Genomic DNA, 24,723 nt, shown 5'->3' with positions numbered 1-24,723 from the left:
GCAAGAAACTGTACGGTTCATCAGGGCAAACTTAAGAAGGCTTCTGCCAATGTTCTAGTAATTGGGGCTTCCTTCCAGTTAGCCATTTTCTTTTTTCCTCCTTCATTTCATTGTTATGTGTATCTTTAACAATGTCGTAGAATTTATGAGTAATAACTATGTAAAATCACATTCAGAATGGCGGTGATTTCATGGCTTTGTGAATATTGGCTCTGAGTATATAAACAGACACTAACTATAGATGTCGGGCTAGATTCTCAGATGGCAGCTTGGGGGCATGAGTGGGTGAAGAAGACAGTTATGGCTCCTTGATTCTGGGTCTTAGTCTGAGGGTTACTCTGAACTATATCAATTGGCTATGGTTAGGGGCCACCAGACAAGGATAGCTGGAGTGCAGCATGTTATGGCCCAGTCCCGCCTCTATCCCCGATGCTGGGACTGTTAGGGTTACCATTCGTCCGGATTCCCCCAGACATGTCCGGCTTTTTCGGGTTAAAAATAGCGTCCGGGGGGAATTTGTCAATGTCCGGACTTCCCCTCCTTCCCCCTCCCTAGGGTTACCATACGTCCGGATTTTCCCGGACATGTCCGGCTTTTGGGGGCTCAAATCCCCGTCCGGGGGGAAATCCCCAAAAGCCGGGCATGTCCGGGAAAATCGGGAGGGCTGGGTGGTGCTCGGCCGGGGCCGGCGGTGCGGGGCAGGGGGCATGGTGCCGGGCCGGGAACTAGAGGTGCAGTGCCGGGCGCGGGGCCGGACGGGGAGCCGGGGGCGCGGGGCCGGGCCGGGGTCCGGGCTGGGAGCCGGTCAGCCGGGCCCGCGGGGAGCCGGGCCGGCGGGGAGCCGGTCAGCCGGGCCCGCGGGGAGCCGGGCCGGCGGGGAGCCGGTCAGCCGGGCCCGCGGGGAGCCGGGCCGGCGGGGAGCAGGTCAGCCGGGCCCGCGGGGAGCCGGGCCCCCGGGGAGCCGGTCAGCCGGGCCGGCGGGCCGGCGGGGAGCCCGGGGGTGCGCCGGGCCGCCGGGGGCCGGCAGTGCTGGGCGGGCCGGGGGTGGTCGGCCGGGGCCGTGCCTCCTCCCCCCCACACCCCCCTTACCTGCTTCAGGCTTCCCGCGAATCAAATGTTCGCGGGAAGCAGGGGAGGGGGCGGAGACTTTGGGGAGGGGGCGGGGTTGGGGCGGGGGTATGGGCGGGGCTGGGGGCGGGGCCGTGGGCCGTGGAGTGTCCTCCATTTGGAGGCACAGAATATGGTAACCCTACCCCTCCCATGCAGAGCGTGCGCGCGCTTACAAAGCAGCCGGTGCTCCGACAGCCAGAGCCAGAGCCCTGCTTGCACTTCCCCCTCCTCCCTCCTGAAACTTGACACCCCCCCTCCTCTCCCTCCCTCCACTCACAGATCGCCGGCTCCGACCCTGCTGCCCTCCCCCGCTGTCGAGTGCGCTGCTCTGCAGCACAGTAAGGGGGCCGGGGGCCAGAGAAGCGGCAGGGAGGTTTGGGGGGGGGGTAGTCAAGAGACAGGGAGCAGGGGGGAGGGTTGAATGGGTCAGGGAGTTCGGGGGGGGGCTGTCTGGGGGTTGGGGGTGTAAGGTTTTGGGTAGTCAGGGTACAGGTGGGGGGTCTCAGGAGGGGGCAGTTAGGGGACAAGGAGCGGGGGGGTGTTTGGGAGTTCTGGGGAGGGCTGTCTGGGGGTTGGGGGTGTAAGGTTTTGGGCAGTCAGGGTACAGGTAGGGGGTAGGGTCCTGGGGGGCAGTTAGGGAGAGGGGTCTTAGGAAGGGGCAGTTAGGGGACAAGGAACAGGGAGGCTTAGGTAGGGGGTGGGGTTCTGGAGGGCAGTTAGGAGCAGGGGTCCCAGGAGGGGGCAGTCAGGGGAGAGGGAGCAGGGGAGGGTTGGGAGTTTGGGGGGGGCTTTCTGGGGGCGGGGTGGATAAGGTTTTGGGCAGTCAGGGTACAGGTAGGGGGTAGGGTCCTGGGGGGCAGTTAGGGGACAAGGCACAGGGAGGCTTAGGTAGGGGGTGGGGTTCTGGAGGGCAGTTAGGAGCAGGGGTCCCAGGAGGGGGCAGTCAGGGGACAGGGAGCAGAGGGGTTTAGATGGGTCAGGAGTTCTGGGGGGGGGCTGTCAGGGGGTGGGGGTGTGGATAAGGGTTGGGGCAGTCAGGGGACAGGTAGGGGGGTAGGGTACTAGGGGGCCAGTTAGGATGTGGGGCAGGTCTCAGGAGGAGGCAGTCAGGGGACAAGAGGCAGGGAGGCTTAGGGAGGGGGTGGAGTCCTGGGGGGCAGTCAGGGGACAAGGAGTGGGGGGGAGGGTTGGGGGTTCTGAGGGGGCAGGAAGTGGGAGGGAGTGGAAGGGGCAGGGGCGGGGCTAGGACAGGACGGGGGCGGGGCTAGGACAGGGGCGGGGCTCCTCCTGTCCTCTTTTTTGATTGTTGAAATATGGTAACCCTAGGGACTGTGTTTATACCCACGGGGGAATCTGACACGTTTTCAGTGTAGAGGGAGTGGAGTGATTCCCAGAATCAGGCCCATAATTTCACTAAGGCTCCCTCACTTTGGTTCTGCTAAAGCAGTAGTAGCACTGGTTGGGATTATTTTCTGAATGTGCTTAATGTAGTGAGAGCCTGTGTGGGAGCCTCGTAGCTGCACGAAAACACAAACGGACCCATTAAGAAACTTCCATTGCTTGGCAGCAGAGGCAACATGGCTTGGTGATGGACACCATGTTGTGTGTGCGTCTTAATTCAAGTTTTACTTGTCAGCACAAGCCTTATAAAGGACCAATTTTATCCTCCACTGAAAGACTTACAATGTCTGTAAATACTCCAGGCCGCATAAGATTGATCATCTTTGCCACTTGGAAAACATCGACAGCATTTTCATTCTCCAGCTGTTGGGAAAGGGTGGTCAGGGCACACAGCGTTCCGGCTGACACAGCTCCATACCTGCAAACCACAACACCGCCATGGTCAGATGTACAGAGGTGAACCTGGGCACCTTGGCAAATTGCCACGGAACTTTGATTCAGGCTTATCCAAGTGCTACATACATTGTTTTCTTCACTTTTTGTAAATATTCAATGTTCTACTCTATATGGGCGAACAAGTCATTTTTAGCCATTTGAATAGCCAAGTAGCATTAACCATACACTGGCTATCTTGAGCTAACTGTGGATTCCAATATAAAGAACCATATCAACCAAATAATGTGAACCGTTTAAAAATACCCTGCTTGGACTGCGCAAAAGCAGAGTTAAATTTCACACTTTGTTTGCGTAGAAGCGTTTCCATTACATTGCAGTGTATTTTACAATACGTTTATGGGAACTCAAGCAAATCACAGGCCATGACAACCAAACAAGCTTAATTCTTCCGCTCCCTCTGACAATTATATAAGACAGTCTAAGGCTATGTTTGCACTACGCACCTTTTAGCAACACACATGTGCCGCTACAGCCATGCTGCTAAAAGACATGCAGTGTAGCCACTGTTTGTCGGCAGGAGAGAGCCTTCTCGCCGACAAAAAACTTCCACCCCCAACGAGCGGCAGTAGCTTTGCCGGCAGGAGAACTCTCCTTCCAAGAAAGCGCTGTTCACACCGGCGCTTTTCGTTGGCAAAACTTCTGTCGTTGGGGTGTGTGTGTTTTTTTCACACCCTCGAAGGACAAAAGTTTTCCCAACGAAAGTCCAGTGTAGACAAAGCCTAAGCTGGATACTAAGTGCCCATGAGTCAATGACAAACATCTCGTTAACACCCTTCAATTGAGCTAGGTCTTGTTTGTAGGCAAAAGGCAGCACTTCTGGGTGTGGCTGAGATATAAAGGCGTTCAAGAAATGCTACTGAGGGTATGTCCAGACTACCCGCCAAATTGGCGGGTAGCGATCGATCTATCGGGGATCGATCTATCGCGTCTCGTCTAGACACAATATATCGATCCCTGAACGCGCTCCCGTTGACTCCGGAACTCCGCCAGGACGAGCGGCGGTAGCAGAGTCGACGGGGGAGCCGTGGCCGTCGATCCCGCGCCGTGAGGACGGGAGGTAAGTCGAAATAAGATACGTCGACTTCAGCTATGCTATTCCCGTAGCTGAAGTTGCGTACCTTACATTGACCCCCTCCCTTCCCCAGTGTAGACCAGGCCTGATACTGATTCACTGGAGGCACCCTATCAGAATTTTAGCAATGGTTTGTGACCTGAGGGCAGCGCAGAACCTGTTTGTGAGACACCAGAGTCAGGTGAAATGTCTGTGCCAGGGATTGCTGGTATGGAGCAAGCTCCAGCCACGCCCATGCCCATAGCAACAAACCCATGGCAAAGACTATGTTAAAAGAATGTTAAGAACTCAAGCCAACCTTGACTCTGGTTCCCCTTCTATGTTTGTGTTGCGATACAGTCTTTAAACCCAGGATTACATGCTATTATTTCCACAGGATCTCTGCCTCATTTTAATAGGACTAAACACAACACTGCCTCGGTGATTTCTGAAGATAACTGCAAACTGAATTTAGTCAAAAGTGACGCCCCTCTGTCTCAGTCAGCATGGGCCTTGCCTTAGTCACCTACGAACTGCACACCAAACAAGGCCGGGCTCATTGTCCTTATGGGTTAAGGACAACATAGGTGCCTAAAGGGAGACACCTAAATGCCTGTTTAAGGCCCTAATGGACTGATTTTCAGAGATGCTGATTACCTACAGCTCTCAATGTCCTGAATGGGAGCTATTGTGTGCTCAACATCTTGGAAAATCAGACCACAAAATCCTTAATTTGGTGCCTAAATATAGGCAACCATGTTTGAAGATTTGGGTGTAAATTGTTAGTGTTTAACAGGTGGTTTGTAGGTAGAGTTCCAGAACTTTTTAGAAATGTTTCTTCATCAAGTCGTCTACCAAGTGCTTCCTAAATCCCATTTGCATTTAGTATTTGCAAATCCATACAATTGGAATTAATCCACAGTTGTAATTATTAGTGGATTATTGGATGCGGCTGTTGCACATACTAAAGGGAGATTTTTATTTTCAGCTACATTTGCTCAGCCTCCAAATCAAAGGTGCAATACACATTATATGCTAGGCATAAAAATAAAAATCACTGACTACGACAAATAAACCAAAAAAGCAATTTACAGAAAAAAGTTACTCAGTGCTTTTAGAATCACAGTTTTGAGGATTTGTTTGGGGTTTTTTTCTGGGAGGGAAGGAGGGAGAGGGCTGTCTAGCATGAAATGCCCAAATCAATAACGGTTCTAATTTGGTAAAGCATACTCTTGAATAATGCAAGTGCAGCAAAACGGCACTCCAGACTAGCCAAAGCATCAATATTAAAACTAGCCTCAAATTAATAAAAGCTGCCAAAATGCAATAGAGCTTACACTATGCATTAGAGAGGCAGAAAGGGAGAAAACCCATTGCCCAGGCCCCAGTCACTCTTTGTAGGAGTTTGTCACGAGAACCTGTTGTAGTAGCAATACTTTACCGGAAAGGTTGCTTTGCAGCAGCAGAATACTAACATGCGATTTTACATCTCAGTCATTAGCCTGGCTGACCACTGAAATCCCAGTGCATGGTAAGGCTTCTGCAAAATAAGTAAGGCCTCAAAGATTTCCCCATTAGCTCCAATGTATCTTGCTGCAGCATTGACTAAAGATCATGGCTGGTCTAATGGCTCTCACAACAGTTCTTCAAAGTGGTTCCCAGACTAAGAGTTCAACCTGCATGGGCTTCCTTGGCACTTAAGTGGTGCATAATTCTTGTGCTGGTCCTCTGCATGTTGGTGAATTTCTCCCTCTGAGAAGAGCTGTTGTGGGTCTGTCAGGCACTAGGCTCTGCTTTACAACCAGTACATTTTCCAGCGCTGGAAACTGCCATGAATGTATGCAAAGCATCAGTAAAAATGAATGTGTGATGTAAGAATTAGCATCCCCTATAATCAGCTGTTGAATTGTTACTGGGCACACAAACATGCGGTTGCTTTGCAGAACTATTTCTTAGAAAGCAGCGACACCTCTTGCGGGGGTGGGTGTTTCCTTCTCATCCAGCTGATGTCAAGATGGCTCCACAGAATGGCTGTAGGAAGTGGGCAAAATAAACCCACCATAAAGAAACCTCAGCTTCTGTGGCAGAAATTATGCTTGCTGTGCACCTTGAGAACCAGCAGAGCTGAACTGATTCAATCCTATTTACATACTGTTGAAGTAAAGCCCTGTGTCATAGGTGGCACATTAGACCTACATTATTACACAGGGGTCCTGGGGTGGTTTTGAAACTGGTTTAATAAAAAAACAACTCTGGAGTCTGGTCTAAACTATGGCTCTCACCGGTTTTAAAGCTATTAGAATTTGGGGGCGGGGGGAGGGTCTGGCCTGAAAGCCCCAAACATAATAAACTGCATTAAATTCAATTTATTTGCCTTTGAAGCATGATGACTGGCTGCAATTCAGGGAGGCTAGGTACTTAGATTGTGGAACTTAGGCCATGAAAACCCATCCTCTCCAGAGGAGTGAGGACATTTTCCTCCATCTACACCCTTATCCAGTGTAAAATTCCTTTTACAAGCTGTATGTAAATGAGAGAAGGCAGATGACATACTCATCATGAACAATGGTGGGGCCATCCCTTGTTAAGGCCTCTTCCTTGATTACATTGATAAGTTCAAAGGTACTGCTTATGGGAGCATCTGGGTTTGGCCATTTGGGACACTGAAAGTGGCGTACTTCCAGAACGTAGTCATCCTGAAACGAAAAACCATCCTGTCGTTAGCCATTTTAACTCCATATTCACACACTTAGGGATGCTGAGACTTCTTTATAGTGGGACATTCCTCCCCATTCTGCCCGTCAATGAAGACACGAGAGGGGCCAGAAATGGAAATAGTATTCTCATCTCCCGGCAGGTCAGGAGCAACGACGTTAGACATGGATGTGTGCATCATCCACACCTATGCGCACATATACTGTCTATGCACCCCAGACCGCTGTGTATTCCGCTGTGCAGCAATCTGAGCAATCCAGGGACAGACAGGCTGGCACACAAGTGGGGGCCAAAGCGGTGATGCCCAGCACTTTTCTCCCAGTCCTTTCTCCGAGTAGCTGACTATGGACCCTAAGCTTCCCTCCCTCTCCGAGGACTGCATTAACCGTGGTGCTGCTCCTACACAAGCAGAAAGCACAGCCAGGAACAGACCCCTAAAAAATTTCGAATGGAGGTGCGGACCCCTTTGGAAATCTACATAGTCTGCGGACACTCAGGCGTCTGTGGATCACCGGTTCAAAGCCACTGTTCTATGGTAATGACCACCTTTTGCAAATCCTTTAGACATAGTCTGCAGACCCCCAGGGGTGTGTGCGGACCACCGATTGAGAACTACTGAGTTAGATCACAGAGCTCTTGGTCCTGCAGCTCTTCGAGAGGACCAGGGTGTGTTGGCGTGTAGCATTTCTGGGTAGTCTTCAGTAAATCTCTTTATGCCCATGGTACAGCAAATGCCAGGGTGCATGATAACCTTGCGAGCCTTGCCCGCCTGCATGATAACATAATTCTCCCCTCACCCTAACTGCTACGGGGGGAACCTCCTGCCTGCTGGACAGCGCCCCTCTCCCTATCCTCTCTTCATCTCAGAGACATCACTCAACAGCCTGCAGGCTGCGTAGCCTCTGTGAGACTCCACTCGTTGCCAGTTAGCTGCACAAATCCTTCCCCTCACTGTGATGCAGAGGCAGGCAATGTGCATGCACCTGTGGAGAGGGGAAGACATTATCCAACCATGCAATGGCTGTGTAGTTGCCCATGCAGGATTCAGTGAGGTCTGGGTGAATGCAGAACACAGCCAAGCTGTGCAGTTCTGGCATCTCTGAGGCTCCAGGGAGCAGGTTTGGGTCCATACTAAATCATTTTGAATATAATGAAATATTTAATTGTTTAAATATTTGCCATTTCAATTCAGGGCCCACCTCCACATAGGTCTTTCTTAGCCCACTGGTCTCTTCAGCATCTCTAATATTCCAAGGGCAGCTGGTCAAACAAGAGAAGAGCGACCAAAGGTATCCAGACTAAAAAGGCTACCAAGGGCTTGTAACAATATCTTCTTCCCTGCAGCTAAATACATCTGCCATTGCGATAGCAGTCAAAGTATAGGTGTTGTCGCTCAATATAAATGTGGTTTAGCAAATGCAGAGCCACCATCATCGCTTCAAAACAATTCATTTATAAAATCTGAATTTATAAAAGGAAACAGGACACTGAATCTCAGTGTCTGGGGAGTGAGAAGGAAAAGGAACCAATATCCATATCCTTCCCCCTGCATTGGACACACAGGCAATATATTTACAAGTAAATCCTTTTGAAATCATTTGCAAACTCTGTCTTATTGCAAAGTTTAACTGAAGGCGCTAACGCGTTGGATGAAAGGGAGAGCCCAAATGCACCTATTGTGGGGGTTCACTTTACCTGGGTAGCTTCAAGGATAAAGTCATGGATGATAATTTGCTCTTCATTAGAGAGGCACAGTCTGTCTTTGCTGATAAGGGTCACGGTAAAGGCCTCACAGTTCATGGATTCCTCACGACTTGGCCAGTACACAAACTCATCTTCTGCCTGGGGGAGTAAAACAAACAGATCACTGCAGTCTTCCAAATAGCTTATTTTATGTATGACTGAAAAATCCAATGGATCCAGAAACGGATTTGATACATAGACATGACCAGAAACTGATCTTTAAAACTGTTTGTGTCTAAAAGAGATTTATTAGAGTAGTCAGCAAACCTCAAGTAATCCTTCCTGTGCCTCCCAAATAGTGCAACTCCGCTTTTTAATTGGTTTCATAGGGAAATGGTTATTTTAGTTAACTTACACTTAACCTTTATGTAGACACAATCTTTCCCAGACTACACCACCTGCTGTCTACCCAGTACATTACTCCCTTTCTTTTGCAGTCAGGTCAGGTACCTGTTTAGAAACACTGAGTGAACTTTAGAAATTGTTTGTTATTGTCTTTAATTCTTATCTATCTTGGTCTCATCCAAAGCCAGTACTGTCAGGGGACAGAGTCTGACGGACTTTACTGTGCTTTGGATCAGAACACTGGAGGTTGTCGTATCTAGTTGTTGAAATTTTATGAACGGAGAAAAAGAAACCCAAACATTCCTAACCCTGAGGAAAACAGCAGGTCAGCTTAATTCTCTGTAAACTTTAGTCTACGGCAAAAATCGTCTACTGAAGGAGCGAGGGTAAATTCTAAATAAAAAGAGCGCAGCGATGGGGAAAAAAGGATTAAGAGTTTCAGTACTTTTCATGAATAACCAGCTGTAGATTATACTAACAACGCCTGTGCCTGTTCTTGGATTCAAGGTCGTATGGTACGCGCCGGCATAAGCATAGAAGTTAATTGGACATACTACATGGCATTGCTTGCCTGTGTCTCTGAGGACAAGATCAGGCAAATTGTTTTTCCTTCTGAAAAAACATGAACCATTATCCTCTGCATCTATGAATCCATTTTCTCCCTCTGTGCCCAGGGCAAGACTTTCAATGATACTTAAGTTCCCAAGTGCTTACGTCTGTTTTGAAAACAGGACTTAGGCTCCAGTCACTCAGGTGCTTCTGAAAAGGTTGCCCTCAATTTATAGAATCATATTCAAATAGTCCCTAATATTGTTGATTGTTCCATAATTTCACCCTTCTCCCTCAGACTAAACTCACTCAGACACAGTAGTCAGTCTGCATTGTCATCTTTCTCTCAGCACTGTATGTTCAGCTTCACCCACATTGACATTAACCATATCACAAAGTTTGTGCCAAATTCCGGCGCCTGTTTCCAGGGCAACCCCCACCACCCTCCTCACAACGAAGGCAGAATCTGGCACTATGTGCCTTCCAAGACGAGTTGCAAGGTATTTTCATATCTAGCCAAGTGTCACCTCTCCCAGTTATATCATAATCAGAAGTGTTCAGCAGCATTGCTTCGTGTGCTTTTAAAGGCAGGAGCATCCTCTTCATTTTCACCTGACACTCTCTCTTTTCATCAATTCTTTCTGATTTGATAGTGCTTATCTGAAAGCTCTTTCCCTGGGAATTCCTGCTGATCCCTTTAATCTCACTGCACTAAGGAAGAATATAAACGTGTCAGCCCTCACAACCACTCTTTTCTAGGAACGAAGACCATTGTTTCCCTACCATTCTCAGCCACACTTTAGTCAGGCACATATGAAAAAAATCAACTGTTCAGACCTTAATCCTTTTCAGCACTCATTCTTTTTAGGCATATGCCGGTTAACCTGAAAGCTATCATTAACACTTCACCTGTCTCACCTCTAACACTTGAATTCTCCCTCTCTTTTATTTCCATTTATATCCACATATACAACCACAACTGCTTTCCCCCTTCAATCAGAAATCATGTATTTATCCTCTCTTTGATCTCCTTAACCTTAGGTCCCCCCCAAGCAAACTAATAACTACACTATTGTCTCGGTTACCACTTGCTGTCCTTAACCGTAGCCCCTGGCAAACGAATAACTTCATTGTCCCCATCCTTTCCGTCACACGGGCCACAAACACATAGCACAGAGTCTTAAACTATCATTTTTGCTCTGCTCTGAGGAAACGGTATGGTTTCCTTCAGTTCATTAGTAATTCAGTCCTGCCAGGATACACTAGTTGAGGTTACCTTTCACCTAGAGGAGGATACAATCGATTTGAAAGAGATCAGCGACATGGTTGACTGTAACAAGCTTGTTGTATGAACTCAGATTTAAGTAGATGGCTCAAAATTAGCTACATTTTCAATGGAAACATAAACAGCGTGCATGAGTGACCCAATTCCGGCACCCGGCTGTGCTCGGTAATTGAAGTATAGTATATACATAGTTAAGTGTTTAACTTACCAAGCTCTGGTTGTCTGGCAGCATGACAATGATCTGTGCATTATGATCCCAGATCATTCGCCAAAAGTCTTTAGTTGTATGTGGAAGGGGATGCTGGGTTATGATGAACTCATTGCTCCTGTAGTAACCCTTATAAAGCAAAGACAGAACCACACAGTCCCTTATTACACCGAGTACTTTCAAAGCATTACATTTTATTTATAGGAACAGATAATGTTGTTTTGACTACAGCTGAAAACATCCAGTACAAGTCTAATTTTTTCCTGTGCTATTATTAATATTTCTCCACAAACCATTTTCACTCTGAGTACATTTCCACTTCTCAGAGTCCCTGCTGCTTTCATTTACTCTTAATGCCAATATTTATTTGAGTGCATGTAATGGAAAAATTAATTCCATAAAAATGCTTTGCATAATTTAAATATTTTAAACAATGATCTTTTATTAAAGATAGTTAAAAGTTTTACATTATGAAATGTGTTAAAACTTTTATACTCAATCATTATATGCAAAATTAAGACAATTGTAGGAATCTGGTATTTAACACCTTTCAGTTGATTTTGCTCTATAATTAAGTGCTGATTTTCTCACCATGATATAAGAGGCATTAATGTAATCAGTTCCCTTCATTCCAGGCAGTGGCGCGAGACCCACCCTAGCACGTTCAGCTATAAGATGAAAAAAATGATCACAGTCTGGTCATGGCATGGTGCAGAAAGCATGAATTTCTGAGATGACTTTAACAAATCAGATCTAACACAACTCCCATCTCCCACAGCAGCAGGCCCACACTGTAACTGTGATAAAGCATTGCCAGCCAAAGCAGAATATAAAATGAAATGTTGTACAATATTCCTACAAGGACAAAGTAATTTCAGGAATCAGATTTTACTATAGCAAAGCTTTTCACAACAGGCTGAATTATCAAATAACAGTCTATGCAGTGATGGCAGGGGATTTCAGATCATTCTTGACTACAGCGTTCTATTCGCCTCCATTTGCACACAAAACCATCTGATTTATTTTGCTTCTCCAGTCTTTTTCTAGCATTGCTTTATGACCATTTCGCCGACCTCGGGGCAAGCAGGCAGCTGTCTCCACAGCTGAGGCAATCCCCGTTGATTAGTCACCCAAGAACATACATAACTCCCTCAGCACATCTCCTCTCCTCCAAAGGGAAGAAATGTAGTTTATATTTCCAGTCCCCCAATTTTTTTTTTGAGAGTGTGCATAATGTGCTACTAACTGAGCCAAATGTGGTAATTTACTCATAGTAGCAACACTACCAAACAATCAACTTCAATCGCATTGCGAGATATTATCCGAGTACAGATGCAAACATGACTGCATTACTGTGATTCCGTAGCTAGAAAGTCCCCCCCCCCCCCCCCGCCATATAATTATTCAAAAACTTAAACTCCTCAGATTAACATTTTGCTTGGACAATGCATTATGCTGACACCATCACCAGGTCCTTTTGCTCAGTTTCACCATAGTAATTTCTAAAGACAAGACATCTTTGGCTGAACAAAACACAACCATTCTCCTTCCTGGCTGCTATGCCTCTTCATGCATAACCAACAGAATTCAACACAAAAAGTTATGCTAAGCAGTAATCAAACCAAAGAGGTGAGCTTACAGGGCACAACTGATGAGTTTCTGTTCTTCTCTTTGTTGCAGTCTTTCTGAGCACTGAAGCATTCCACATATTTTGCATTACACTGTGTAACCAGCTGAAAGAAAATAAGTAGGAACTGGTTTGACGAAGTTTTCATAGCCCTCAAAAGGAAGAGGAAAGTTTTTCCTTGGCAGCTCCTAGAAAAAATACCTCACTGGAAGAACAAGCTGTATGGTCAGGTTTGCTTAAAGTACTCAAAATGCCAATAGGAATCATCCTCTTCATAAAATATATGGCTGCTTATTGGATACTAAGGTCTCCACAGATCTCAGCTTTGGCACACATCAAAATGAAATTCCATTCCAAGTTGATTTTCACAGAACACTCTAGATTTAGTTACTTTTGACAATTTATTCTGAAGCCCTGCAGGGATGTTTAGCCCACTAGCAGGTCTCAGGGGGAAAAAACCCAACAAAAGCAAGCCTCTCTCTCTCTCCCTTTTTAAATTGAAACAAGCTCATGCCTAAGGAAGTTTATTTACTGCTGTGGCCTATTGTGAGCCCAAAACGCTTTCAGCTGAGACCAGCCATCTTGGGGCACGTTCTCCAGTCTGCCAGGTTCACTTTGTGCCACTTCCGTGGCACAGAATGAAGTTGAGGTGGCAGGAGATTTGTCCTAGAGTATCCTTCTGTGTGGGGAAAATCATTGCTGGTGTAAAGCTGGTGTAAAGCTGGTTCTTCTGCTTTCTGGACCAGAACTCCACTGCTCAGTATAAGGGGAGGCAGGGAATGTGAAGCAGGCGGTCAGGGGGAGAACAGAGGGAGTGGCAGATCAAGGCTCCTTTATGCCTAATTCTCCACAGGGAGAAGTCAAAGCAGCTTTAATTTATGCTGGGACCAGGTGGTGAAGATATTTTGTCAATGCCAACTCTCCGCTGGGCTAGAGCTCTGCTGTAGAATCAAGCTCCTCAGATCTGCTTCTGCAGGATGGAATACCCTAGAGGCATTTGAAGTTTGATGTAGCTTATGGAAAAGGAAAGACAAAAAGGAAAGAAAATTGTGCAGATACACTGCACTCCTTCTGTATCATTATCCTGCTCTGAGAGCAGCACTTTTGATGTTACACAGTTATTATATCAAGAGTCATTACAATGGCTCGATACTGTTGGAAGCAAAAGTAGGTCGCCAATATTGGAGCTGGTCCTAAACCTTGTTTTTCTCACCACAAAAATAATTTCAAATGAAAAATTTTCATTTTAAACTTTTTGTGGGAAATCGCTAAACAAAATTAAATGAATATTTCACTTAGTTTTTAATCAAAATTTTGGATTTGGTTTTTAAAAAAAAATGTGTTTAATTTTTTTATTTTCTCCCTTTTCTCCTTTTTTGTTTATTTTGCCAATTAATGCAATAGAATGAATGATGCTGAGGGGTAATGTTTTGTTTTTTCTTTCAATTTTTTCCTCTATTTTTTCTTTTCCCACTCTAACTTTTCAAAAGTTCCTCAACTTTGGAACAGTTTCAGAGTGCCAGAGTTACATTTTTCTTTTTACTCTTGTGTAATTTTTCCCAGAGACGGCAAAGATTTGAAATGTTGCGGAGTGGGGAAAAAAGTAAAAAGAGATTGGAAAAAGTGGAATAAAACCTGTACATTATTAATTTTATTGTTCTGCGTGTCAAAAAAGGAAAAATGAAGGGGAACATTAAAATTTCAAATTCTCAAAAACTGAAATGAAAAGTTTTGTTTTGAAATTTCTCACTAAAAAAAATATCAAAATTTAGCTGACAACATTTTCATGTGATTTTATTTTCAACAAAACCCCAGTTTTTAGCTGGAAAAGATTCTGGTTGAAAATTTTTTGACCAGCTCTATTCATTAAAATATCAACAAGAGAATAGCAGTTTACCAATCTCATCAAAGATATCCCTCTATCAGATATATAATGGGCATTCAATTAAATGTGGTGGCACTGATATATTCTGCCTAACGATCTATTTGGCTCTCTACATGTATGTGGAGGCAGAGGCAGATTATGCTTTTGTGGAGCCCTGGGCCAGAGCAAGTGGGGGCCCTGCTCCATCCCTTTTGCCTGCAGGCCCCCTCACGCTCCTGCGGGGAGTGGGGTCGGGGCATCGGGGTAGCAGGTCAATTGGCCAGGGCCCCTGAGCACAGACCTGTTGGCCCAGTGGCTAATCCCATCCCCATCAGGACTATTACAAACCTCTGAACAACTTGAAACAGCCACCATTTAAAAAAAAAGGAAAAAAAAAAGTTAAAAACCCTCTCAGACAAAGGTTTCTCCCTTCACTCAAAACTCTCACTCCAGAACCAAGTGCTGTGTCCCCCATTTGCCAATTAATCCTTCTCTACTGATATTCCAAACCTCCAAGTAACATCAAATAGCTGCCAATATTCACCCAGGGCAAAAATTTCAAATGTACAAAAGTGACGTAGACCTTGTCTCCACTTACGATGGTGTGCAGAGTACAGGTATTAGCCATGTAGCTACCTGCCGCACAGAAAGGCGGCCGTGTTCACCCTTGTCGCTGCACTCTATCGCTACATGCAGCAGGGAAAGGCTCCTGCGGGGAGAGGCTCCGGCAGCAGAGAGCTGCTCCTTCCACCAGAGCCTTTTCCTGCTACCAGAGCCGTTCACTACGGCGAGGAAAAGCTCTGGCCGGGAGACATTACCAGTGCAGATGTGAGAGGCACTGCTTGAGCGTGTAGAGAGCAGTGCAGGATGTATATCCCAGGGTTCAGGCGTGTAGGGCATGCTACTTGCCTAAGCCACGCCTCACTGTCTATCCTGCTGTTTATACCCGTGCTAGCTGGGCATGCAGTGTCTAGGCGCTACATGCTGCCCTAGTGTAGACAGACCTTTAGGAGCCTAATGTCCCATTTTCAAAGGCTCCTAAGCAAGTTAGGTAGCTAACTTACTGAAGTATTTTGGTAAATGCCAGTAGGTGCCTATGTGCATTTTTAGGTGCTTAAGTCCCTTTATACATCTGGCCCTGAGGAGTCTCATTGGGACATAGGCTTCTAAGCATCAAGTCACTTCTGAAAATGGGAATTATGTGGCTAAGACACTTAGGGTACATCTACACCAAAACCAGCTGGCCCAGGTCAGCTGACTCAGGCGTGCGGGGCTCGGGCTGCGGGACTATAAATGGCAGTGGAGACATTTGGACTCCGGCTGGAGTCCAGGCTCTGGGACGCTGCAAGCAGGGAGGGTCCCAGAATCCGGGCTCCAACCCGAGCCTGAACGTCCACACCATCATTTATAGCCCCCGGACCCTGAGTCAGCTGACCTGGGCCAGGCGTGGATGGTTTACTGCACTGTAGACATACCCTGCGGTATTTCTGCATTTGTTGCCACCACTCTCTAAAAACATTTTTATAGTTATTATTTACCACTTAGAAAAAGTCTCAACATTTTTCTGTGCTGATTTTTTCTCCTACTGCAATTTTTTTTTAATTTGGTTGTTAAGCCTCTAAAATGTCATGGATGCTACAGAAACCCAGAAAGTCTCACCAGTGAATTCAGAAAATGGCCTATTCATTTTTTGAATCATTTGGCACCTGGTTTAATTTGTTTAATGGTTTCATGTCTTTAACTGGTACTTGTCTGAGGGAGTTTAACTGTGAAAACAGGGTCTGCACAGATACACCTAATGAGACACAGTAACACAAAGTAGTTTTAAATGTGTATTTAAAATGTAATCAGAAAATCTTAAATGGCTGGAGGCTTTTAATTCTTAAATGTGAGAAAATGGCAAACTTTTTTTTAATGATGAAATTATCTGTAATGTATTACTGGAAAAGCAACAGCTGTTTTTTTCTAGAGTCTCAAGAAAACTAATTTACCCCGTTCATACAATCCTGAGGATTTTAATTGCGCTACCAACAACCATTTCCATTTGTTTTAACTAGAGATGGTTCTGAGAAACCAAGTTTGGATCCTGATCTAGATCTAAAACTAATAAAATCTAAGGAGTGTTTGGATTCAGCATTTTGGTTCAAGCTCCTTATAGAACAAGGGGTCAGCAGCATAGTTCAAATGAGTGCCCAATTCTCTCTTTACACCAATTTTACACTAGTATAACTCCATTAGGGTGACCAGTTAGCAAGTGTGAAAAATCAGGACAGGGCATGGGGGGTAATAGACACCTATATTAGAAAAAGCCCCGAATATCGGGACTGTCCCTATAAAATCGGGACAGCTGATCACCCTAATATTCCATTGACTTCAATAGCATTAGTCCTGATTTACATCATTGTAACTAAGGTTGTTCAATCTGAAACTTCTTCAAAATTCAGGGGTGCTTGGACCCAGCATTTTGGTTCAGGTGCCTTTCGTTCTGCCTATTAGATATGATAGCAAAGACTCTCCATGTGACAAAAGATAGGGGGCTGTGGGTGTGAAATCACTCCTGATGCCTGATAAACCTTTACCTTGAATTGTTTCTCTAGTCGTGTCTTTCCTCCTATTCCAGGTATAAGGATGCTGTTAACATAACTATGCAGTTGGTTTGCAGATACTTCAGTCTCCTTCCCAAGGATGGCTTCCAGCAAGGCATCATGAATAAAAATGTACTGCTCCTAGAAAGGCCAGAGCAAGCAGTTTAAGAGTTAGGAGAAAATTATACCGAGCAGAGTCATTAATGAAGGCGGACAGCACACTGAAGGAAAGGGTTACATTTCCTTTTTAAAACAAGCTCAGTCTCCAAATACCGCTCAGACTGGAGTATACATTCATGAGTATAAGCTAAACAATACTTAAGAATTCAAGGGAGGAATCAAAAGTTTCTGGTCTTGAAAAAAGACATTCCAAGTCACCAAAACACCTGCTGCAACGTATTCCGCATTTAGAGAGAAGTAACTGAAAAACCGATTTCCTTTTTGATCACATCATAAAAACGAGCACTGCTTTCAATTCAGTATCACTCCAAGCTTTACCTCTGTCTGAACAAGGTAGTTGCGCTGTGTCCTGATGTGTTTCAGGAAACCCAGGACGTTAACTGTGCTCTTGTCTTGTATCTGCTGCAGCATGCTGTCGATCACAATGTAGGTACCAGTCCTGCCCACACCAGCACTGCAAAGGACAGGAAAGAAACCCTGATAATTCTGCTGTATTCAATTAAATGTTAGCAATGGCAAACAGAGTTCCTACATTCCTGTCCCCAAACTTTACAGTATGAGAACACCTTGACCCTCCTGATCATTAAAGTCCTTAAGTAACATGTTACATGCATTCTACAATTTCAATCACAAGAAAATGAGTGCTTATTTTAGCTATTTTTCCAAATGTTTGTTTCCTTTTCCCTCTCTAGCTTCCTTCTGAGGACATCTGTAGTGATGCCCCCTGCTGAGTGCAACTGCTAACACCAGTGATTGTGGGTGAAACTCTATGGAGGAAGTCAAACTAGATGATCATTATGGTTGATCACGATGGTTATTCTGACCTTAACATCTGTGAGAGCTCCCCCATAGCTAGCACTGGGTGTTCTATTCATAGTGAATAATGTAGCCACAGAATTTACTTGCTTTTTCTCTATGAAAGTTATCTGTGACCAGACTATTTCCCAATAACTGTTTGCCGTACAATCAGTGCTAACATCTTTCAGACCATGGGTGGTTTGCAAACTAATTCCTTAACTATGTCTTTGATTATTCATTAATCTTTATTCCCAGAGCATGACTGATCAGTCTAGAGAGACATGGTTACTCCCTGGTTGGATGGCTGGAATTTTGTAAACAAACCTTCGAAATGTCTAGTGCAAATAGCAAATACGTGGAGTTGTACATGTCCTTTGCCAGCCCCTTGCTCGCATCTGAAATTCACCCCTGTGTCGGCACCTTGCAGAAGACCGAGGCGTCATTTACACCTGCTGGGATTAAGTGGTTCAAAGGCTTTGCACTGAGATGAGTTTCATTCTGCTTTGAATTGGTGTGTTGTATTTGCATGTTAATAAGAACCCACCTGCAGTACCTGTTGCATCCAAAGTGTGCTCTCCACGCCCTAGTGAACCAGAGTTGCCATACCTGCAGTGTACAAGCACGGGTCCCATTTCCGGGGTCCTGGCTGCTGACGATCTCCTCACAAAGGTTAGCACAGGCAGAGCATATTCTGGCACTCCCATGTCAGGCCACTGTGTATAGTGATACTGAATAACTGTTCTCTCGTTCTGTCGCCCTTTGGGGTTTCCCTTCTGACCCTGTGTGTAAAACGTAGCCAACAAGGAATAAATATTCGGAAAGGGGAGGCCTGGAACTACTTCAAACTCCATCGACATGTCCAAATAAGTGCATGTCAGCTGAGGCTAAACTGAAGAAGTGCCCCTGCTCCCCCAGCTCTGCCTCCCGCTCGATGCAGACAGAGTCCCGGGGAGAAATGCACACGACAGTGGGGAAATAATGGCCAGGAGAACTCCCCCAAGGGAAAACAAACTCTGCACAGCTCCGTACTGTGGGTGCAGGGTAAATGCTGTCGCCAGACAGCCAGTAACCCGGGCTTCACTTAGTTATTTCCCACCAGCCAGCTGCTGAAAGTTGTACACGTAGCAGGCAAGACCCCTTGCTTGCACTTAACAAGCCAGACAGGAAATTAACATGAACAGAGGGGGCTCACTCACCTTTTTCATTTTTGTGTTCCTGACTGTGAAACGGCGGACGGTGTAGCAGGCATGTACCTTTGTGCTCTTCAATGTGACTATAATGTTGCCGTATTCCTCGCTATTCTCTGTCGGCCAGTACTGATCACATTTTCTCTGAATGAAGGGAGAATTAGATGGGTTGGGGTCATTTTGGTTTTATTAAAACCATATTTAGAGTTTATTAGAAAGGGTAAAAAATCATGCCTAGTAATTTATATCTCTGCTATGGGATTTACATATGATATAGCAATATGCTATTTGTGTATTTAAAGCTAATGGGTCAAATTCTGCCCATTCATGAATCGGATGGCAGGATTTAATTCACTATATTAAATAGAAAAGGGTAGCCATTATCAAGCTACATGGTTCCTTACTCTTCCTTTTTCCACGAGGTTTGTAATCATGATAATGATTCCAGTATTTTGTTCCCAAATCATTCTCCAGAAATCTTCAAACGTAGACTTTAAAGGTCCCTGGGTGGCAATATAGGCTTTTGCTTTGTTGTAACCCTTCAAAGAAAACCAAAATGCAAAGTAAGATGAAAGCAGCAGCAGGTCAGATATATTAATAATTTACAGATAACAAAGAGAGGTGTCTTTCCTGTTTTGAATATTTGAGGAGTTTGTAGCAGGAGTCCAGGGGAAGTCAGAAAACACAAAGGCTTCATAAGGAGCAATCGGATAGATTTCCCCCTTTATGAACGTATTTACAACGAGAAAGGAGAAAAAATATTCAAACAACTTACATCAACATAATTAGCATTAATGTAGTCACTGTGCTTAGAATCTTTTCCTGGCGAAGGCCTTAGTTTCACCCTACTGTGATCATCTATGAGAAAAAACAGCAGAGAAGCACTAAGGGACAGCACATTAAAAATAAGGCAGGTAAACCATCCCATTTCCTAGCAAATTATGGGTGAGATTCACTTTGCCGGCACATAACCTGTGTAACTGGCTTTCCGGTGATGGAAAGGGAAGGGTCTGCTCTCGCGGATCTGATTGCGGGATCACAGCCTCGGGCTGTACACAAATGAGGGGTGGTTTTATTTTTTAGTATATGACAGCGTCCCTTTAAAAAGTATGAAATGGGAGGAGTAGGTGTGCTTGGAGTAGGGGGACCTATCGAAGGACTGCCCCCTTACCGTAGTATCTGAGTGCCTGAAAGGTCTCTCCACTCCCCTTTCCGTTGTTGTTTTACATGTAATTCTCACAACACTGGGGCTGTGCTATATCTTCATTTTACAGATGGGGAAACTGAGAGACTGACATGCCCAAGGTCACACAGAAAGCAGGGAATTGTGCGGGTGTCTTCCAAGACCCAAGCTAGCACCCTAACCACTGGGCCATCCTCCCTCTCGGAGGATGTAAGTCAGAGGGTTGTATTTTTTATACAATTAAAATCATGCTGGATTTGTCCCATTTGCATTTGGTGTTCTTGAGCGCAAAGCTTTGCATTGTGACCTTTACAGGAGCAGGAATTCAGTACTGCTACACAATATGTGTTGACTGACAATCTCCCATCAGTTCTACATGAGAGATGACAACAGAGAAAGTTATTCCACCTCCCAGCTCAGACCCAGAATAATTTGCAGTCCTGAAACGGACTTCAGCTCTGCAATTCTCCGCAGGACGATGAGAGAGACCTGCAATGTGCTAAGAAGGCCATTGTTTGTCCAAGTCGCTCTCTCTTGTGGAGCAGTTTGAAATGTGACAGACATACCGATCTCAGTTTTAGCATATTTGGGAAGATAAAATGAATCCCAAGGATCATCAATAAAACACTTTGATCCACCACACATCTCCCTTAAGTCGCTTTTCAGATTAGCATATAGAGTTCTGGCAGTAATTTGATCTTAATTATTCAGTTGCATTGTCTTATGCAGGAGTGCTACTTTTGTAAGCTAAACTTGCAATATCTAACACCAAATTGTCAATGTTTTCCCAGTAAAAAGCCTGGGCGAAACCCTGGCCCCATTGAAGTCAATGGCAAAACTCATATAGACTTCAACAAGACTAGAATTGTAATTGTTAATTGCTGTCCCTCCGATTAAAATTAATTTAAAACAACCTGGGTTTTCCACTCATGCACTGACCCTCTTAAAGCAGAGGGCCTTGTACAATTTATGTACTGTATTTACCGTAATTGCTTACTCACATGCTAAAATGTTGATGTATCTGTTCTTGTGCTTGTTATCTGGGTGATTGGAATGTTCTGCTGTGATGTTCATGTCGGCTGTACAGCGTTGCACTTCCTAGTGACAGAATTATTCAGATGGAAAATAGATAAATACAAAAACATGGTTTGTTTCATTTTACAACAGCTCTTTGCAAACATGTTTAAACATCAACATTTTAATGGCTTCATTTCTTTGTTGTAATCTTTCAGTGTAGTCCAGTAAGACACATTCTGGTTAAATCAGGGATGTTAACTGAGTCCTGGTCTCTGATTACAGAATCAGGTCTCCAGAATGGGTGGAATTCACTCCTTCTGCAATGATCAATGAAAGACCTATGCACTAGAGCTGGTCAGATTAGGATTTTCTCTCCCCCAGAGAAAACGTTGACGAATTTAGTTTTCAAAAAATATTTCAATTCAAAATGGCAACACTGGTAGAAGTCATAGTTTACGTGCTTTCCTCCTCTATAAGCTGAGTTTTCTAGACAGTCTACAACTCCCAGGATGCACCAGTTTCTACTCTCTTGATGAGAAGAAGGGGTGTCTCATAGGAGTCACTGGTCATGGTGCATCATGGGAAATGTAGTCCAAAATATAATTTCATTAGAAAATTTTTGACCAGCCCTACTGTGTACCTATTTATGTTGCCTTCAAAATATGGCTTTAAAGGAATGCAAGTGCCGTAGTGGTCATTTGTTAGCTTTTTGCACAGGAATGACGTCAATACAATTTTAAAAAAAATTATCTGATGGTTATGAAAAGTACATTAAATACAACTGACAGCAATGACTGAAGAGTAAAAAACTTTTTTGAAAGAAAAATGTAATGTTATCCATGTTTAGGTACATATATTTAGGCAATTCATCTAATTTATATAATAGAACACGGGTAACAGGTACAAAGGGATTTATGTGCCTCAAGATGCAGAGAGGTGCCTACTGGAGTTTACAAAAATGTCTAAGTAGTTTAGGTGCCTGACTCCTACTGACTTTCAGTTCTCAGCATAATTCTAGCATACACAATTAAACCGTACAATGTGGGTCTGTTAAAACAGCGGAGTGGGTGTCTTCTCCTCACAGCATTAGCATAGCAGAGATTTGCCTTCTGCTAGATTCATCTAAAGGGTTACAAGGTTTCAGAGAATGTCCTGCAGACTTTGCCAGTCTGACATGTCCCTGTGCTAATCTGGGGTGATATTTAAATCAAGTGACTCATAGCAATATCACGTTCAAGATATACTTTCTTACACGTGCTTAATCACAGCCTCAAAATGTTAACACTCTTTTACATCCAGAAAAAAGATCCTAATGACAAAGCTAAGAGCTCAGCACCTTAACATTAACATTATTATTCCATTTCTTTCCACACTTTTTGAAAATAGTTCAGTGCATGTTTGTTTAAATAGTGGTGGAAGAAACCATGTTTATAAATATTTTTGTGGGCCCAAGAAATCCCTTTCCAAAACCCCGTTCTCTCCAAGATTATGGGGTGCCAAATTATTTTGTACTAGAGGCTTAAAAAACAACCGTAGAGAACCTGCCTAATAAAGGAAGTCATTAGCAGTGCACAGCTGCTACAAAGATCAGGAGCTAAGTGACAGAGAAAATTATCAAGAGAAATGCTATACAAACAGCAGATGTAACAGAGTTCAGCATTATGCAGACATTTCACAAAGGGGTTGCATAGTAATTTTGATATTTTCCACAGCATTTACATTTTAAAAGTGCAAAATATACTAAAACCAAGTACGTTTTGTGGCTTTATATTCACAAGGCGCTCCCCAGCGAACACTGCCTTTCTCACTCTTCCATAGGGAGGACCAGACTACAGTCAAGGGGATGAGCTCAGCAAAGACAAAGAAATCCGGCTGAATCCTCAGCTGGTCTAAATGGACAGACTTTCATTTCTAGCATGGAAAAATATTTTTCATATTAATGTGTGCACTTTTTCTAGTTCTGCCTTGCAGCGCCAGGATGCAGAAGAGGGGAGGAGTATGCTCACTTCTGGTGCTCTAATTTACAATAGGAAACATCAGTTCAGTCTAAACCACAATTGGAAAACGGATGATCATTTTTGTTGCATTTTAGAATTCAGATCTTGTCATTCCTATATAGTTGTAGGGCACTCATCATTTAAAAAAAAAAAATTTCCTTATGTTCATTACAAACCTTTTAAAAATGGTTATTTAGTGTCAAAACACTTACAGAAAACTCCTGCAGAATTTAATACAGAAGACTCCAAATAGGGCTCTACAGAGAGAACTCTAAAGAGCTGTCGAATTTAATAGAGAATTATACCCTTGCTAAGGAATTCTCCATGATGATTTAAATACTGCATAGTAAATGTATCACTTTCTATTAACTTCTATAGGAATTTTTCCAGAAGGGAATGATTTATAAGGTTAATCACTTTAATTAACCTTTTTTGTGTTGCCCTTAAAAATACTGGAGGAGTTGGAGTAATGCCACTATAGCCTCAGCTCCGAAAAGGGAAAATTCCCATCATAATCTCCATATGGAAGAGGGTGGCAACACTCACTGAGTGGCAAATACAGCTCTGGGGACTGAGTGGTATAAGTGATCAACCCTAAAAAGTGCCGGTGGCTCACTTGGCATACAAGTGTTGAGGGTAGGGCAGCTTTTTGCCCCGAGAGGAGGAAATGGCTTTCAGACTAGGGTGGCTCAGGCTTGGAAGCTTTGGATGGCAGCTGATTGAGAAGGTACACTCCGAAGGAAAACTGCCCCTGGGTCAGCAAAGAGGGCCAGTGCCAGCGGGCTACTTAGTTCCTAGGTTCTTCATGCTCAAGTCATTTAAAACATGCTACCACACTGGGGATAGCTGACGTGCCCTCTTCCAGGCAACAGCAACACGTTAGCAAAGACCTGGAAATTGCAGCGTGGAACGAAGGTTCACTGACGGGGAGGTCAGGAGAGATGGCAATGACTAGAAGGAAAATCCATATACTAGGTCTGCAGGAAATTAGGTAGTGTGGATGCAAAAGTAAAATCTTGAAAAGTGGATTTAACATTTTTTGGCCTGGAGGAAAAAGAAAATGAATGGGGTCACTACCATCGAGAGCCCAGAGATTGCTCATGGTGTCATGAGGGTAGAAAGGAGACCAATTGACAGCACTATGGCTGATGACAGAGAGGAGGGTTATGTGTGATGTCAGCATACGCTATGCAACGAAGTAGACCGATGGAAGAGGAGAAGAGTATTAGCAATGAGTTGGCAGAGTTTGTGGTTATGAGTGACAGTATCATCTTGTTAGTGGTTGGGGGTGATAGGAACTTGCTATGTTGCTGAAGGGAGCCCCATGAAAGGAGTGGGGGGTAAATTTGGCTTTGGTAAAAGAAATGCAGAAGGAGAGAAGTGGGTTGGGTGGTGTTTTCTCTACATATTTTCAGTGGTGAA

General features: G+C 44.5%; 1 protein-coding gene across 6 annotated transcripts in view; it reads right to left on the bottom strand.

Moving 5' to 3' along the window:
- Positions 1–24,723, bottom strand: part of PTPRG (protein tyrosine phosphatase receptor type G) — a 605,523-nt gene that overhangs the window by 5,868 nt on the left and 574,932 nt on the right. For all 6 annotated transcript variants that reach the window (XM_054036350.1, XM_054036352.1, XM_054036347.1 and 3 more), the window contains 13 exons: positions 21,289–21,385; positions 19,880–19,962; positions 19,509–19,643; positions 19,114–19,248; positions 18,524–18,696; positions 17,438–17,573; positions 16,934–17,080; positions 12,503–12,596; positions 11,455–11,531; positions 10,864–10,992; positions 8,429–8,575; positions 6,572–6,714; positions 2,794–2,929 (listed from right to left, as the gene is read on the bottom strand). In XM_054036350.1, the coding sequence (XP_053892325.1) occupies positions 2,794–2,929; positions 6,572–6,714; positions 8,429–8,575; positions 10,864–10,992; positions 11,455–11,531; positions 12,503–12,596; positions 16,934–17,080; positions 17,438–17,573; positions 18,524–18,696; positions 19,114–19,248; positions 19,509–19,643; positions 19,880–19,962; positions 21,289–21,385 (1,632 nt within the window). The remainder of the gene's footprint in view (positions 1–2,793; positions 2,930–6,571; positions 6,715–8,428; positions 8,576–10,863; positions 10,993–11,454; positions 11,532–12,502; positions 12,597–16,933; positions 17,081–17,437; positions 17,574–18,523; positions 18,697–19,113; positions 19,249–19,508; positions 19,644–19,879; positions 19,963–21,288; positions 21,386–24,723) is intronic.

Source organism: Malaclemys terrapin, chromosome 7 (assembly GCF_027887155.1).
Source record: "Malaclemys terrapin pileata isolate rMalTer1 chromosome 7, rMalTer1.hap1, whole genome shotgun sequence".
NCBI classification, from domain to species: Eukaryota; Metazoa; Chordata; order Testudines; family Emydidae; genus Malaclemys; species Malaclemys terrapin.
Note: the sequence above shows the minus strand (reverse complement) of the source record. Positions and strands in the feature narration are given on the sequence as shown.